This window comes from Notolepis coatsorum (assembly GCF_963971535.1).
Source record: "Notolepis coatsorum genome assembly, chromosome: 2".
Lineage (NCBI taxonomy): Eukaryota > Metazoa > Chordata > Actinopteri > Aulopiformes > Paralepididae > Notolepis > Notolepis coatsorum.
The window spans coordinates 132,836,381-132,854,896 of NC_140166.1; the positions used below are offsets into that span (position 1 = coordinate 132,836,381).

General features: G+C 42.4%; 1 protein-coding gene across 1 annotated transcript in view; it reads right to left on the minus strand.

Moving 5' to 3' along the window:
- Positions 1–18,516, minus strand: part of cep162 (centrosomal protein 162) — a 126,505-nt gene that overhangs the window by 39,882 nt on the left and 68,107 nt on the right. Inside the window, 5 exon segments of the mRNA XM_084338190.1 lie at positions 8,173–8,406; positions 9,701–9,805; positions 13,850–14,013; positions 16,059–16,185; positions 16,614–16,713. Coding sequence (XP_084194316.1) covers positions 8,173–8,406; positions 9,701–9,805; positions 13,850–14,013; positions 16,059–16,185; positions 16,614–16,713 — 730 coding nt within the window.

Here is an 18,516-nt window from a genome sequence, read left to right on the forward strand (position 1 = left end):
AATAATAATAATAAAGAATAAAAGAGAGAAAAAAAGAAAAGAAAAGATCTCACTATTCAGATCACATTTGATTTTCATACTGACTAAATATTTCTTTTTTATAATTTTTTTTGAATTGATAAACACTATTACATCCCTTAAGCTCGCTATGGAGAGAATTCCACAACTTTACACCAATAACTGAAGGACACATCTGTTTAAGTGTGGTACGTGCAAACTGATGTTTAAAATTGTATTTTCTCCTACTAAACTCACTTTCTAGAGAGCAGCTGAAGAGGAGACGTGAGGCCGGCGGGTCTGTGCTCCTGCCGGAATCTGGATGAGCTCGTCGGTAATAACGACGACGACGACGGCAGAGGGTAAGTGAAAGGTTTGAAAGGAAGGCACAAAACGACTCTAATTGAATGAAGTGAACAATGGTGAACAAACAGTGCGCCGCCGCCGCCGACTATGTCGTGGTTTGAAGGAGTGCGTTGGATGTCGTGTCGACCTTGATACAGACCGCCTCTCTTTCTCTCTCTTTTTCTGCCGGCAATCAGCGATTCAGCTGCCCCCCGGATTCAGGGCCTGTTTAAGTAGTTAAACTTTATAAATATAACTTACAGAATCACACCGAGGGCTAGATCCACAAATAATGGATTGCACGGTGCAAGTTGCACCCTTACTTACAATTCGTTATGAATTGAAAATGGGCGACGCTGATGTAAACGAGACGAAAGTCTTTCTCTGGTCTGCATCCCCTTAACAATTGTGTGTATTGAGCCGTACTGTATTGGACCCATTCTGCAATCTGTTAATAAAATTGTAAATCTGCACGGTGATTGATTGAATGAAAATGTTATTAACAGATTGCAGAATGGGTCCAATACAGTACGGCTCAATACACACAATTGTTAAGGGGATGCAGACCAGAGAAAGACTTTCGTCTTGTTTACATCAGGGTCCCCCATTTTCAATTCATAATGAATTGTAAGTAAGGGTGCAACTAGCACCGTGCAATCCATTATTTGTGGATCTAGCCCTGAGAATGCTTGAATGCTGAGAATTTATTTGAAAAGATTGTGTGAAAAGTGTTCTCTGACATCACCGGCATGTTTAATCTGTGTAGTGATGCCAGACAATAGAGATACATAACAAATATACACTAGAGGCGCAAATCGTGGGTCTAGACAGTAAAATAACAAATAGATATCATTAATCAAAAGCAACAACGCTAGTCAGTCATACAACGGTGGTTGGTGATAGCTACTGTGACGTACATGGGTACGTGGGTTGGGCATTACCATTATTCCTGTATTTATGACACCATCTGAACATCAGGTTAGTATATTATTTGTGTTGTCTGTTATGTGTGGTGTTGTGTCATCTCCTAATTGCTGTTTCTATTCACAGATGCCACTCATCTCCCTGATTGGATTGGTTGCATCTGATTGGTGCACCTTGGAACAGGCAGTAGAGATGGGTGGTTAATAGAGTGGAGATGACACACATCGGGGCGCCTCACTCTGTCAGTTGTCACTGATCAGAGTTTCGTGAGGTTGCCATTTATTGACCATTGTGGAACGATACTGTGCTTGTCTACTGCTTCGTGTGGACTAAGTACTAAGTATATATATATATATAGAGATCAGTGGCCTCTGCGCCACTTCTCTCTTGTTGGTTTTAGGCCTATTTTCCACTGGGTGTGGAATTGTACCTTTGGTACCTTTGAGTGTCTGTGGGTAGAGCTGCCGCGGTATTGATTATTTCCTTACCGCACAAATTTGCAAAATATTTCCTACCGCCGCGGTTTTTACCGCACGCACACAAAAAAAAAAAAAAAAAAAAAGTTTGAATGCATTTTTTTTTTAGTAGTAGTCTACTCTTTATAGCATATAGCCTGCCTCTAGTCTAAATGTCTATCTTTAGAGGATGACTTTGCAGCATGAATATTGTTTGGGATTCGGCAAGCACGCATTAGTTATTTAAAGTGAAACACGGATGCGCAGTTCACTCGGTGTCGCGGGCAGGGGTGGTTACCCCTAACCCCCCCGACCCTTTCTTATTATTATTACTATAAAGTTACTACTTTATAATAAAGGCATTCGTTTTGTGGCATTGACATTATATAGTTATACGTTCAATAACATCAGCGTATTTACCGGACCATAGCAAGCAATACTCTATTCATATCTCAGTTCCTTTCTTTGCTCAGAGCGTGCTGAGTTGTCCCATTCTGCGGTCTGTTAATAAAGTTTTCAATCAGACAAGTGTATAGAACGAAGGGCTTTTATTATAACATTCGTTGCAGACAGTAAAATCATTATGTCTCGTTTAGTACTCCTGAGGCGCGATGTTAGTCCACTCCGGCGGAGAGTTAAAGCAGGGTATCTGCAGGTTTAGCCCAGTCAGATTTAATGCTTTTTAAGACTTTTTAATGCCACTCAGAATTAAATTTAATACCAATTTCACAATAACAAAATGACAAAAATCATGCAACGACACCAATTAGTTTAAGTTTAGGTACACATTGGTCCAAAGATGTTTATTAAAACATAACTTGGAAACTTAAAAATCTTGAACTTAAAGGAGTAACTGGATTGGATGAATTTCAACAAAGGGGTGACCAAACATAAAATAAAGCAAATATAGCTATACAAAATATACCAGGGGCCAAGCAGCAAGTGCAACAGCCACTGTCAGAACACATAACTATTACCACCCTCCCCAGGGTATCAAAAAAGTCAACCAACAAACAAGATTCTTGTGCCGGATCTCCTCTCTGGTAAACAAGAATACCCTGAAGACTCTAACAGGAGCACTCATTCAAGGGTACTACGACTATGCTTGCACCTCATTGTACCAAAGCACCTCAAAGGCCCTAAAAACAAGATTACAAACATCACAAAACAAACTGGTCAGACTACTGCTTAACCTCACTCCTAAAACCCACTTTACCCCTGCCCACATTCAAAACCGCTCTAAAAGAGCACCTACGGGAGGCTGCAATTAGAAACTGGGCACCGTAAATTTCCAACCCCCCCCCCCCCTAATGTACAGTCTCCTCCCCATCATATGTATATATTTTCTGTTAGGATCTCTGGGTAACAGTACTGTATATTTGCATATCGTATATGTCACAATTGTAACACTACAGTACTATATAGTATACCTGTATGTCATGTATGTCCCTATGCCATAAATGTCATGATGTCATGTATGTTGAGTATGTCATAAATGTCATGTCACTATAATTGAAAATGGGGGACCCTGATGTAAACAAGACACGTATTGTACCCATTCTACAATCTGTTAAATAAAGTTTTCATTCATTCATCCAGTTGTTTTGTTTTTGTGGTTTTGGTTGAATGAATGAATACTTTGTTTAACAGATTGCAGAATGGGTACAATACAGTACGGCTCAATACACACAATTGTTAAGGGGATGCAGACCAGAGAAAGACGTTTGTCTTGTTTACATCAGGGTCCCCCATTTTCAATTCATAGTGACATTTATGACATACTCAACATGCATGACATTTATGGCATAGGGACATACAGGTATATAGTACTGTACCGTTACATTTGTGACATATACGATATGCAAATATACAGTACTGTTACCCATAGATCCTAACATACATGGGAGGATACTGTACGTCATTAGGAGGGGGTGGATGGGAGGAAAAAATACATAGTGGGTGAAGCTCTCATCGAACATAAACACAAACGTGTCCTTGTTTACATCCGTGAATAGATTATTTTCAAGTTAAGACCTCAGCTTCAAGCTTTGGCGTGGAGCCGAATGTTATCCGGACTTCTGTTGGTGCAGATGTCATAGTCCTACCTGAGATGGCGCAGCTGGTGTGGAGGCAGGGGCCGAAAATAAATGCGAAATAGTAGTTTGCAGGCGGTTTTTGCAGAGCGCTCAGCATGTGCGACGCGACTGCTTTTTTTTTTTGTTGCAGCGGGGCTTGTAATGGTCTTTGACTGGGACCAACCATCGCGCAAACAGTGGATTGTCGAGCCAGTTCTCGTTAAATTGGCACTTTCCCATATTAACGAGTGCAAATGCTAAACTAAACTAAACGTAACGTTAGTGTTATCGCTTCGCCTTGCTAACGTTAGCTAGACTCTGTTGCTGAAATGGTTCCCCGGCCAACACATTACACAAGGAGTTGTGTTGGTTCCGCCCCATTCCGGTCTGCGTGATTCTACAACACGGTCAATGAAAAGTCAAACTTTATCTCCCGTTAACCGTTTTCCCCCAGATTTCATAATAAAAAATAAGATGACATGGCATTTTATCTTTCCTTTCTATGGCATTTTTAAGACCTCTGAAAATGGATTTAAGACATTTTAAGACAAACTAAGGCCTTAATTATTGATAAACAAATTTAAGACCTTTTAAGACTTTTTAAGGATCCGCGGACACCCTGTAAAGCTAACGTTATTAGCCGTGTTGTGATGACCTGACATTCAGGACGTAAAAACGTGTGACGGGTCTCTCTTCTGACCAATCAGTGGTCTGCAATGTTTCACGTGACTTTTCTGGTACCCAATAGGGTCGCTTGGAACCTCGATAGACGAGTAGGGTATATCTGCAGAGCCGCAAGCCCAACGAGAGGAGGGTAATTTATTATTATTATTATAAAAAACAGCGGTGACGCGGTATTCAGCCTACTCTGCGGTGGCCGTGATGTAACAGCGATACCGCGGTAATGCGGTAATCGCGGCAGCTCTATCTGTGGGCGCTTATTTAGTATATCTCACTTTGTCTGTTCTCCAATTACCTTTCTCCCTATTTGTTACATGTTTGTGGGTTGTCTTTTCCCTTTGTTGCATCATAAATCAGAGGAGGTTTAAAGCCCTACCCTGTGTAATAAATATAATTTACTATTTTGGATCAACGTCTTGTGTTCACTTTATTACCTGCTCGGGACCTTGCTTACAGCACTACTGGATGGGCTGGTTTTCACATACAGCCCGTTCCAGCTTATATTATATATTGTCTTGTGACATTGTTATGTGACACTACACTGTTGCCATAGATAATATAGATATTGGTTGAAGAAGTGTGTTTTTAGTCGACAGCGGTATAGCTGTGTGGTGTATAGCTGTGTGTTGTATAGCTGTGTGATGTATAGCTGTGTGGTGTATAGCTGTGTGGTGTATAGCTGTGTGGTGTATAGCTGTGTGATGTATAGCTGTGTGGTGTATAGCTGTGTGGTGTATAGCTGTGTGTGATGTATAGCTGTGTGATGTATAGCTGTGTGATGTATAGCTGTGTGTGATGTATAGCTGTGTGATGTATAGCTGTGTGATGTATAGCTGTGTGATGTATAGCTGTGTGATTATAGCTGTGTGTGATGTATAGCTGTGTGTGATGTATAGCTGTGTGATGTATAGCTGTGTGATGTATAGCTGTGTGATGTATAGCTGTGTGGTGTATAGCTGTGTGGTGTATAGCTGTGTGGTGTATAGCTGTGTGATGTATAGCTGTGTGTGATGTATAGCTGTGTGATGTATAGCTGTGTGATGTATAGCTGTGTGTGATGTATAGCTGTGTGTTGTGTATAGCTGTGTGATGTATAGCTGTGTGATGTATAGCTGTGTGATGTATAGCTGTGTGATGTATAGCTGTGTGGTGTATAGCTGTGTGGTGTATAGCTGTGTGGTGTATAGCTGTGTGATGTATAGCTGTGTGATGTATAGCTGTGTGATGTATAGCTGTGTGGTGTATAGCTGTGTGGTGTATAGCTGTGTGGTGTATAGCTGTGTGTGATGTATAGCTGTGTGTGATGTATAGCTGTGTGGTGTATAGCTGTGTGATGTATAGCTGTGTGGTGTATAGCTGTGTGGTGTATAGCTGTGTGATGTATAGCTGTGTGATGTATAGCTGTGTGATGTATAGCTGTGTGATGTATAGCTGTGTGGTGTATAGCTGTGTGTGATGTATAGCTGTGTGGTGTAGGGCTGTCCCCGACTAAGGATTTGGATGGTCGACTATGATTGGCCAAAATTAGCCGTTAGTCGACTATAGGTAAAAAAAAATTATATATATATATATATTTTTTTTTTATTTAATTAAAAAAATGTATTGTATCATTCCATCTGGGCTGTGGGGGGGTGCTTAATGTCTGAAGGAGTCGACTGAAGGCTTCTTGTCCTCTGCAAAAGCATGCAATTGAATCATTTGAATGCAAACACGCAGCTCAGACAAGGAGTCAAGTCCGTTCTCTAAATACAGAGGCTTTATTCTCCTAGCTTTGAGAAGAACTTGTTCGTGTTCATAAATATCGGGTTGGGTTTGTCCTAGGCCAGGGGTTCCCATACATCTTCATGGCAAAAGGACCCGCAATTATATACACACTAGGACAAAGACTTTCACTACCAGTGCCCACATCCGAGAAGATCATTTGTTGTTTTAAGATATGATTTTAGTCTTCAATCACATAACTGTCTATTTGGTGTGAAGGCTACGACCTACGTCATTTTCTCATAGATTCTCTTATTGTACACATTTCTAGTGAATAAAAAAATGAACTGAAGCATTCCCCCTTTCACTGGAGACCTTGTAATCTACCTTTATCCGCTGGTATTCTTTCCCTGGAGACCTTGTAATCTACCTTTATCCTCTGGTACTCTTTCCCTGGAGACCTTGTAATCTACCTTTATCCTCTGGTACTCTTTCACTGGAGACCTTGTAATCTACCTTTATCCTCTGGTACTCTTTCACTGGAGACCTTGTAATCTACCTTTATCCTCTGGTACTCTTTCACTGGAGACCTTGTAATCTACCTTTATCCTCTGGTACTCTTTCACTGGAGACCTTGTAATCTACCTTTATCCTCTGGTACTCTTTCACTGGAGACCTTGTAATCTACCTTTATCCTCTGGTACTCTTTCCCTGGAGACCTTGTAATCTACCTTTATCCGCTGGTGCTCTTTCCCTGGAGACCTTGTAATCTACCTTTATCCTCTGGTACTCTTTCCCTGGAGACCTTGTAATCTACCTTTATCCTCTGGTACTCTTTCACTGGAGACCTTGTAATCTACCTTTATCCTCTGGTACTCTTTCACTGGAGACCTTGTAATCTACCTTTATCCGCTGGTGCTCTTTCACTGGAGACCTTGTAATCTACCTTTATCCTCTGGTACTCTTTCACTGGAGACCTTGTAATCTACCTTTATCCTCTGGTACTCTTTCACTGGAGACCTTGTAATCTACCTTTATCCTCTGGTACTCTTTCCCTGGAGACCTTGTAATCTACCTTTATCCGCTGGTGCTCTTTCCCTGGAGACCTTGTAATCTACCTTTATCCTCTGGTACTCATTCCCTGGAGACCTTGTAATCTACCTTTATCCTCTGGTACTCTTTCACTGGAGACCTTGTAATCTACCTTTATCCTCTGGTACTCTTTCACTGGAGACCTTGTAATCTACCTTTATCCGCTGGTACTCTTTCACTGGAGACCTTGTAATCTACCTTTATCCTCTGGTACTCTTTCACTGGAGACCTTGTAATCTACCTTTATCCTCTGGTACTCTTTCACTGGAGACCTTGTAATCTACCTTTATCCTCTGGCACTCTTTCACTGGAGACCTTGTAATCTACCTTTATCCTCTGGTACTCTTTCACTGGAGACCTTGTAATCTACCTTTATCCTCTGGTACTCTTTCACTGGAGACCTTGTGTACCGTAATTCCTCTAATAGTAACCGGTATTCAATTAAAAACCGGGTCTCTATTAATGACCGGGTGCGCTGTTGAGCTAAGCAATTATAAGCCGGCCCCCTAATACAAGCCGGGTTTCATGTATATTAGAGGAATTACGGTATTACCCTCAACGGATTTACCATAGGCAATATATTTTGTTATTGTTGTTATATGCTGGCCTGGCTGTGCAGTAAATACCATATAATGGTATGGTGTTAATGTTTACCAAGAGAGTAAGCCTACCTCAGAATTGTATAAAACGAAGTTATTATTATTATTATTATTATTATTATTATTATTATTATTATTATTATTATTATTATTATTATTATTATTATTATTATTATTATTATTATTATTATTATTATTATACCAGTATTGTGATTGCACTATTTTACTTTATTTTACTTTTTTATACATGTGTAATCTACCTTTATCCTCTGGTACTCTTTCACTGGAGACCTTGTAATCTACCTTTATCCTCTGGTACTGCTGCTCCATGGCCCTCAGGCTGCGCTTTGCTTCCTCGTCGTGGTTTTCCAGCTCCGCCTCCAGACGCTGAACCCTGCGCTCCAATAGGGCGGTGATCCGGTTGGGCGGGGAGGTGTCCTGGTCCTCCGGTCCGCCGGTGGAGGCCGCGGCGGCGTACATCAGAGCTGGGAGAGAGTTGGGGTGTCTGCGTCTCAGTATGGCTTCCATCTCCTTCACCTGGACAGAGAGGAACTTGGTCTTGAAGGACTGGCAAAGTTTGTACACGTTTTTATGTGCTATACCCACCAAAAAATGGTGTGTAATACCAGGGAATGAAGAGGTGCTTGAAAATAAATAATCAAAAACATGTTCCACAGATTATGGGGAGTCATATAAAAGGGTTTAAATAATGTCCTATAGGGGGAGCCGTTCAGGTACAAGCCTGTAACGTCTGGTCCCTTTTAAAAACATTTAACAGTTGACATCACGCCAAGGGTAGTTCTGGATCAACACAACACATGGTGGTGGTGTAGTGGTTAACACTGTTGCCTCACAGCAAGAAGGTCCTGGGTTCGATTCCCGCTTGGGGACCAGGTTGCCAGGTATCCAGGTATCCAGGCGGGGTATCTTTCTGTGTGGTGTTTGCATGTTCTCCCCCCGTGCTCGCAAGGGTGAGATCAACCCAACAGAAAAACATTGCTAATGCTGACGAAGATGGACAGGAGCACTTGGATTGGTCCCCAGGGGGGCGCAGGCCCACGCCACAACCCACGTCTGCTCCCGGCTGCCCCCGGGAGGAAGGACGACGGAGAAGAAATGTAATCTGCGCCCCAATAAAATGCATGCATGCGTGTGTGTCGCTGCATGACTACGTTGCAATGTGTGCTACAAATAAAGACTTCTTCAAGTCCAGTATAAATATACACACGGCACAAAATGGAATCGCCTGCTCCTTATATGGCCTTGTAACAGGAGGTGCCAGGTAAGCAGATATGACTCTTTAACCACCAACACCTGTGCAAACAAATGTATTAAAATGTTATACCTGCGCAAATGTAATTTAAGACTTTTTTAATACCCTGCATACATACCTTATGCATACTGCACCGGTGAATACTGTATACTCAATCATAGCTTAGATATTAGATTAGATATATATATATTGTAACTATATTTATTGTAAGGCAAATATAACAGAGGACATACATACCCTCACCTGCACCTTGACTTATTTACACTGCCTACTTGCTCATATGCACATACTCAGAGTTAATTATATTGTTATATTGTTTACACTGCCTATTTTTACTTCTCCACTGTACTATAATTGTATGACCTATATCATGTCTTCTACTATCACATGTACCTGTACCTCCCCTCCCACCTCCGCCCACGCTGCTATGATGCCTGAATTTCCCCCAACGGAATCAATAAAGGAACATCTTATCTTATCTTAAACCGCAGAGAGGGAAAAAAGGAGCGATGGCGTCCTCCCTCGTTAGCGTGGAGCCGGGACGACGAGGAGCCTCACCTGTCGCTCCAGGTCCTGGATCCTCCTGGCGTCTGCCGCTCGGTCCCTGGCCTTGTCCTGCTGCCAGGAGCCTCTCCTCCCCACGGCTGTCTGGAGCTTCTCCACCTGGGGCCGGAGCAGAGCCGTTACCCACCACGCCCCCCACGGCCCAACAATACCCACGGATAGACGGTCACACGGTGGTAGTGACGCACGATATATCGGCCGCCGATATGGTAATTTTTTTTACACATCGGTATCGTTCCGATATCAAGATAGGGCCGATATAAAAAAATAAATAAAAAATAAACGTTTTATATTTTTTTATTTATATATTTTTTCTCATGTTTTGGTCTTAAATAGTAAAAAAAAATATCAGTCATTTCTGAAAATAAGTTTAAAAAGTTTAAAAAAAATATATATGCGTTTTGGAAAATAGCTCTTTATTTGATTATCATAAAAAAGTGTTTTCTATACAGAGATATCGACATCGGTATCGGCCAGAACAGCAATATTAATATCGGTATCGGCCAAAGTTTTCACATGGGTGCATCACTACACGTGTCCTCGGGAGCGGACCCTTCATGGGGCGACAGTGGCTCAGGGAGGTAGAGCATGTCGTCTGGTAATCGGAAAGGTTCCCGGTTCGATTCCCTCTCCTCCCGGGCAGCATGTCGAAGTGTCCTTGAGCGAGACACTTAATCCCTAACTGCTCCCGATGAGCAGGTTGGCACCTTGCATGGTCCCACCTCCGCCGTCGGTGTGTGAATGTGTGAGTGAAATGTTAGGAACAAATTGTAAATCGCTTTGGATTAAAAACTGCTATATAAATGCACCATTTACCATTTAACGGAGAGCACACGTCTCCAGCCAGCCGTCTGTTTTCATCTTCAACTATTGTGCAACTTTATACATTGTAATTAAATAAATGATTTTATTTGGAAGTGTTTGAATTTTTTTTTGTTTGTATCTACTTTTTCTCCCATTTCCTATTTTTCTCCCATCCTAATTTCGTATCGTCCAATTCTACCCTCCCCTGTCTCGAACGCTGTTAGGCCATGCCTCCCACAAGCCGGCTGCAATGTGGACGAAGCCTTGCATCACGTGTCCCCTCCGGTACTCGAGGTAGCAGCCGTCGCATCTTTTCACCTGCACAGCGCAAACTCTCAGTGTCGGGGGTCTGCGTGGGAGGGACACGCCACCCCCGTCGCTTCCTGATTCTGCTGCACAGGCGCACCAACCGACCTGTAGGAGTCGCTGTCCACAACGTCCGATCCCCACCCATCAGCTTCCCACCCGCTAATACTGCCAATTGTATTAGTATGAACGACCAGCCAAGCTGTTAGCAATGCGGAGAGCTGGGCTCGAACCCAGCGTCTCCTGCATTGGTGGCGAGCGCCTTGCCCACTACACCACCTAGCCGCCTGTGTTTGACATTTTATTGAAATTATGTTATGTCATCATTATGTCAAATGATTCAAAAACATCACAGGCCTCCTTGCTCCTTGCAGGACAAAACGTATTTGTCAAGTGCGGTGCAAATTCAACAGATTGCACATGGTTCTGCCCATCAATTATTGAAATGCTGAATTTAAACACGTTGGTGCCCAGATACCACATGGCAGGTTTTGTGAAGATGAGGTAAACAGGCTATTGAGTAAGGGGGGAAAAGTGTTTTTACAAAAATTCACAAATTCTTTACACAAAAACCAATATCATCATTTTTACTATGGCAAATTTGTACTCTGCTCTTTGAGTTTGTGTCTTTCTACCTGCTCTTTAAGTTTGTGTCTTTCTACCTGCTCTTTAAGTTTGTGTCTTTCTACCTGCTCTTTGAGTTTGTGTCTTTCTACCTGCTCTTTGAGTTTGTGTCTTTCTACCTGCTCTTTAAGTTTGTGTCTTTCTACCTGCTCTTTGAGTTTGTGTCTCTACCTGCTCTTTGAGTTTGTGTCTCTACCTGCTCTTTGAGTTTGTGTCTTTTCTACCTGCTCTTTGAGTTTGTGTCTTTTCTACCTGCTCTTTGAGTTTGTGTCTTTTATACCTGCTCTTTGAGTTTGTGTCTTTCTACCTGCTCTTTGAGTTTGTGTCTTTCTACCTGCTCTTTAAGTTTGTGTCTTTCTACCTGCTCTTTGAGTTTGTGTCTTTTATACCTGCTCTTTAAGTTTGTGTCTTTCTACCTGCTCTTTGAGTTTGTGTCTCTACCTGCTCTTTGAGTTTGTGTCTTTTCTACCTGCTCTTTGAGTTTGTGTCTTTTCTACCTGCTCTTTGAGTTTGTGTCTTTCTACCTGCTCTTTGAGTTTGTGTCTTTCTACCTGCTCTTTGAGTTTGTGTCTTTTATACCTGCTCTTTGAGTTTGTGTCTTTCTACCTGCTCTTTGAGTTTGTGTCTTTCTACCTGCTCTTTGAGTTTGTGTCTTTCTACCTGCTCTTTAAGTTTGTGTCTTTCTACCTGCTCTTTGAGTTTGTGTCTTTTATACCTGCTCTTTGAGTTTGTGTCTTTCTACCTGCTCTTTGAGTTTGTGTCTTTTCTACCTGCTCTTTGAGTTTGTGTCTTTTCTACCTGCTCTTTGAGTTTGTGTCTTTTATACCTGCTCTTTGAGTTTGTGTCTTTCTACCTGCTCTTTGAGTTTGTGTCTTTCTACCTGCTCTTTGAGTTTGTGTCTTTCTACCTGCTCTTTAAGTTTGTGTCTTTCTACCTGCTCTTTGAGTTTGTGTCTTTTATACCTGCTCTTTGAGTTTGTGTCTTTCTACCTGCTCTTTGAGTTTGTGTCTTTCTACCTGCTCTTTGAGTTTGTGTCTTTCTACCTGCTCTTTGAGTTTGTGTCTTTCTACCTGCTCTTTGAGTTTGTGTCTTTCTACCTGCTCTTTGAGTTTGTGTCTTTCTACCTGCTCTTTAAGTTTGTGTCTTTCTACCTGCTCTTTGAGTTTGTGTCTTTCTACCTGCTCTTTGAGTTTGTGTCTCTACCTGCTCTTTGAGTTTGTGTCTTTTCTACCTGCTCTTTGAGTTTGTGTCTTTTCTACCTGCTCTTTGAGTTTGTGTCTTTTATACCTGCTCTTTGAGTTTGTGTCTTTTCTACCTGCTCTTTGAGTTTGTGTCTTTTATACCTGCTCTTTGAGTTTGTGTCTTTTCTACCTGCTCTTTGAGTTTGTGTCTTTTCTACCTGCTCTTTGAGTTTGTGTCTCTACCTGCTCTTTGAGTTTGTGTCTCTACCTGCTCTTTGAGTTTGTGTCTCTACCTGCTCTTTGAGTTTGTGTCTTTCAAAAATCCATTGTACTATCCATTCTATATTTGCATTATTTATTTACATTTTCATTCATTTCCTTGTATCCTTTTCAATCCCCTGTGATGTCGTTCCTTCCCCTCCTATATTCTTCCCACTTTCCCCATTTCCATTCAAACTTTTCTTCTTGCAGCCTCAGCAGATGTGTGATTCTCTCCATTTCCTGTATCCCCTCTACTAATTCTATCCATTGGTCCTTCGTCGGCACTTCTACCTTGTACCACAGCTTAGTTAAAGCTTTTTTGGCTGCCACTATCAATATCTTAATCAAGTATTTGTCTTCCCCTTGGATTCCTTCTTGTGATAGTTTGTGTGTCTCTACTGTGGCGGCTAAACCCTACCTGCTCTTTGAGTTTGTGTGTCTTTACTGTGGCGGCTAAACCCTACCTGCTCTTTGAGGTTGTGTGCCTCTGCTGTGGCGGCTAAACCCTACCTGCTCTTTGAGGTTGTGTGTCTCTACTGTGGCGGCTAAACCCTACCTGCTCTTTGAGTTTGTGTGTCTTTACTGTGGCGGCTAAACCCTATCTGCTCTTTGAGGTTGTGTGCCTCTGCTGTGGCGGCTAAACCCTACCTGCTCTTTGAGGTTGTGTGCCTCTGCTGTGGCGGCTAAACCCTACCTGCTCTTTGAGTTTGTGTGTCTCTACTGTGGCGGCTAAACCCTACCTGCTCTTTGAGTTTGTGTGTCTCTACTGTGGCGGCTAAACCCTACCTGCTCTTTGAGTTTGTGTGTCTTTACTGTGGCGGCTAAACCCTACCTGCTCTTTGAGGTTGTGTGCCTCTGCTGTGGCGGCTAAACCCTACCTGCTCTTTGAGGTTGTGTGCCTCTGCTGTGGCGGCTAAACCCTACCTGCTCTTTGAGGTTGTGTGTCTCTACTGTGGCTAAACCCTACCTGCTCTTTGAGGTTGTGTGCCTCTGCTGTGGCAGCCTTCAGCCTGGCAGCGTCTCTGTCCAGCAGCTCCTGGTTCTCTGCGTACCACTGGAGTCTCTTCTTCAGGACGGCCGTCTCCTCCCTGTGTTTGTCCTCCTGCACGCGCCTCTCAAAGCTCTTGTCCCCTGGCAGGTGGACACAGAGAGACTCATTAGAATGGCACTCAAGAGACGCCGCACCGATGCTGTATAGACCACCGCAACACAGGATTCTGAAATTATGGGAGAGAGCGCGGGGGGAGAAAATGAATGAATGTGGATGAGAGCCTCGACATTAAGTGGTTGTAGCTACGGCTGTGGGGGTGCTGGAGACATAATCCAATCGACTTTTATACGCCCGAGTCTCCTGAACACGGAGAGACCAATTCCAAGTCGATCGGCACTTTCTCAGCCGAGCTATAGTCACTTTTCCGCACCCGAACCCGAACCCGAACTACACATGCGCAGATTGCCCACGGAGTCTAGCTTCATCAATCTGCGCATGCGTAGTTCGGGAGCAGGTGCGAAAAAGCGACTATAGTGAGGCAGCCTCAGCGTGCGAGCACTCACACACATGCGCGTACTGTATACGTGCTAAATGAATCGTTCGAGCAAAGTAGGCTTCTATTATTCTAATGACTTGTTTTATTAGGTATTATAGTAGTAAGTCCTACTGTAGAACATGACATATTAGCACGACATCTCATTTTGTAATGTCAATACTGAACGACGATTGGCTCGACAAATGTTTTCTTTATTTTACGTCATTAATTTATGCATTTATTTATCCACTCTGGTTGGATGGTGTATTGTACTTGTGCTGTATAATGACAATACATTTTAATCTAGTCTCATTTTGAGATCAGTCGCAAATAGCTTCCACACTACCTGTTGAATGGATCAGCATGGTGCAGATGCAATGCCGAACCTTTGAAGCCGTTTTGCACACAGCACATTTTGCCACTGTTGTGTGGTTCTGCTTAAATAGGTGTAAACGCGGGCTGGTTCGCCAGAAAGCAGTTCAGAGGCTCCAGAACGGAGCCGGAGCTTGAACCGGAGCCCTGCCGGTGTGAAAGGGCTGAAAGAGGATAGACAAAGAACCCCAGAGTGTTGGGAGAGAGTTGAAAACCTAGGCCTAGTTAGGGACTAGCCTTCAGTAAAGATAGTTAGGTGCTCCAATGGGAGCCAGTATGATTTTGTTGTTTTGCTAAATCTTCTGTTCTGCTTAAATAAATGCCCCTGGCCATTGTCCAGCGGGGAGCTTCAGCTATTGACTGTGTGTTTGATTAATTGTACAACCATATTGCACCTTCCACCTACCCCATCTACTACCTTTGTTACAATAATAGAATAGAAATCCTTTAATAATCCCGAGGGAAATTCGGCACTACAGATCGCTCACATTGAACAACAATAAACATTTAGGTAATAGTCAATAGGACTAAAATAATAATAATAATAATTAGGGCTGTCAGTTTATCGCGTTAATTAGATTAATTAATTACACAGCAAATTATCACGTTATGAAAATTTACTCAAAATTTATTACAAAAAAAAAAAGTACGTAGAATACACATTACAGACTTTTTTTTATATGGCCCATTTGCATGTTCTTGGTATCTGATTCTAGGGACATCTATGGATCTCAGGGAATGTATTCCCAGTGTCAGAAATACTGTGTCTGTTACTAGGCTTGAGTAAATTGTAATGAACCAAATGAGAATATAAATTAATTTTTTTTTTTTATCTTTGACTGTGAATAACACTATGCTCAAATTGACCAGACCTGAAAAATCTAAGCAAATTAATAGATGAAAGATGATTAAACAGAAGGTTTTGTAGATACAGTACTGAATTCTGCCATCTGGACACATGCAATTTGAAATATGATTATAGAATATAGAATATCAGGCATAAAATGGTTATGCGATTAAAATGCGATTAATTAGATTAATTAATTACAAATCCTGTAATTAATTAGATACATTTTTTTAATCGCCTGACAGCACTAATAATAATATAAAAAATAAGAATAAAATAGAATAAAACTTGAAATACGGTTCGGGATATACATTCTGGTATGTATATACATTCTAAAATCTTAAATATACAACTATCTAAAATCTTAAATATACAACCTTAAATTGAGAATTAGACTTGCTAATACCCGCAGATACCCTGTCCAGTCTCACCTGAGGTGGAGAGAGCGTGGGCCTTGGCCAGGTCCCTCTCTTTCTTCACCAGCTCCAGGTCTACGTCCAGGGCCTGCTTGTCCTGTTTCAGCCTGAGTGTCTCCTCCATCAGCTTGGCTTCATTCCTCTACACACAAAAAAAAAAAGAAAACTCCAGACTGTAAGAACCGAGGCGAGACTAGAGACTTTTGTTCCAGGCAGACACTCTCAGCTGATTGCTGCTGTGACCACACTGTCACCCTTTCCCCGAACTATGAATCACTAAAGACACTTTTTTAACTGCTGCTGTGACCCACTGTCACCTCCATTTATATACTGATCGGAAGTACTCACTGTGCCTTGTATATATTATATTTGTCTATTTTTACCTTATTTTATAGCACTCGCTTGTATTTAAATATGTTTTAGTTAAGTATTGTGTGATTTTGTGTGTAGGGCGGACTAGCAAAGTAAGATTTTCATTGTATGGCAAACTGTCCGTTTAACTGTGCACATGACAATAAACAATCTTGAATCTTGGATCTTGTGACACGTCTCCCAAGTGGTTCTGCTCACCTGTATCGCGTGCATCTGCGCCAACAGCTCTGTGATGCGCCGGGTGTGATCCAGAGTGCACACCTTACCTACAGGTCCAGAGGTCTGGTTCAACTGCTCCCTGGGGACAAGAGAACAAGGTTAGGTTAGGTTAGATTAAAGGAACATGGCAACATTTGGGGAAATTAGCTTACTGTCTTCTCCAGAGAGAGACCAGAAGATAGATACCAGTTTCCTCTCTGTGCGTTCAGGAGAAAGCTATCTGGCTGCATGTTAGCCTAGCTTAGCACAATGAATGGAAGCCAACATGACTGGGTAGCCTAGGCATTGTCCAACTAACACCTCTCCTGAAGGCTAACAGACCATGTCCGCTTCCATTCATTAAGCTAAGCTAGGCTAACGTGCAGCCAGATAGCTTCCTACTGAACGCACAGAGAGGAAACTGGTATCCATCTTCTTGTCTCTCTCTGGAGAAGACGGTAAGCCAATTTCCCAAAATGTTGGCGTGTTCTTTTAAAATGTATTGTCATCATACAGCACAAGTACAGTACGGACGAAAAGAAGTTTGGCATTCAACCAGAGTGCAAAATGTAACAGTAAAGTGCAATAGTAATATACAATGTACAGGTGATTGAACTGGGTATAAAATATACAAATCAGTACTACTGAGTAAGAGTGCTAATCAGATGTATGTACAGAGTTGTAGTATTAATATATACAGTGATACAGGTATAAAGACAGTATGGTAGTAAGTCATACTGGTCAGCAGCGTAACTAGTAAGAGTAGGTAAGGTATATGTATTTTTTATTTTATTTTTATTTAGAATTTCTAATATATAGAATAAATAGAAACGCTCTGAGGACCCTAGCTGGAGCCCTCATCCAATGTCACTTTGACTATGCTTGCACTTCATGGTACAGCAACATATCAAAACAAATGAAGACAAAGCTCCAGACCTCCCAAAACAAACTAGTGAGACTCCTGCACAACCTTCACTTTAGGACTCACCTAACGCCAGCCCACTTTAGCAGGCTGGGATGGCTTAGGGTTGAAGAAAGGGTACACCAGCTTAAAATGCTACTGGTTTTTAAAGTACTGAAAGAAACGGTCCCCAAGTACCTAGTAAATTATTTTAATAAAGTAGGAGATGTCCACAAACACGCCACAAGAGGAAGCCCCACGGACCTGGTCCCGCTGAGAGTCAGGACATGCATGGGGAAAGATGCATTTTTTTTTTACTCTGCTACGGTAATGTGGAATGCCCTGCCAACATTCATAAAACTCCTGAACTCCCCTCTTGGATTTAAATCCGCCCTAAAAACATGGCTCAGCAGCAACTCAAATTGGTCTTAAAATGTTTTTTATCTCTTTTATCATAACTTGGCTTTTATTTCTTTTATCATGAGTTGCTTTTTTTTTTTTTTTTTTTATTGGTCTTTTTCCCCCTCCATTTTCCTCCGATTTTTCTCCCATCCCAATGTTAGTCGTATGCCAATTCCCAGTCCCTTCCTGGTCGCTGCGCTTTACCCCCCACAGTCAGATCATCTGGGAGAGTGGAGGCTACCACGTGCTTCCTCCGACACACGTCCAGCCAATCACCGCTTCTTTTTCACCTGGCAGCGCGGATTCTCATTGAGAGGGCGTAGCGTGTGGGAGGACCACACTATCCCCCTCACGTCCAATCCGCGCTTAGCAGGCGCCCCGACCGAACTGTAGGAGTCGCTGTTTACAACGACCCGGACCCACCCCGCCAGCTTCTCCCACCCTCTGATACAGCCAATTGTATCAGTGCAGACGGCCAGCCAAGCTGGTGACAACCCCGGAGCTGTGAGCTGGATTCGAACAGGCGAACCAAGCTCACAGCTCCGGGGCTGGTGACGAACGCAATCTCCGCTCGACCACCTAACCGCTATCATGAGTTGC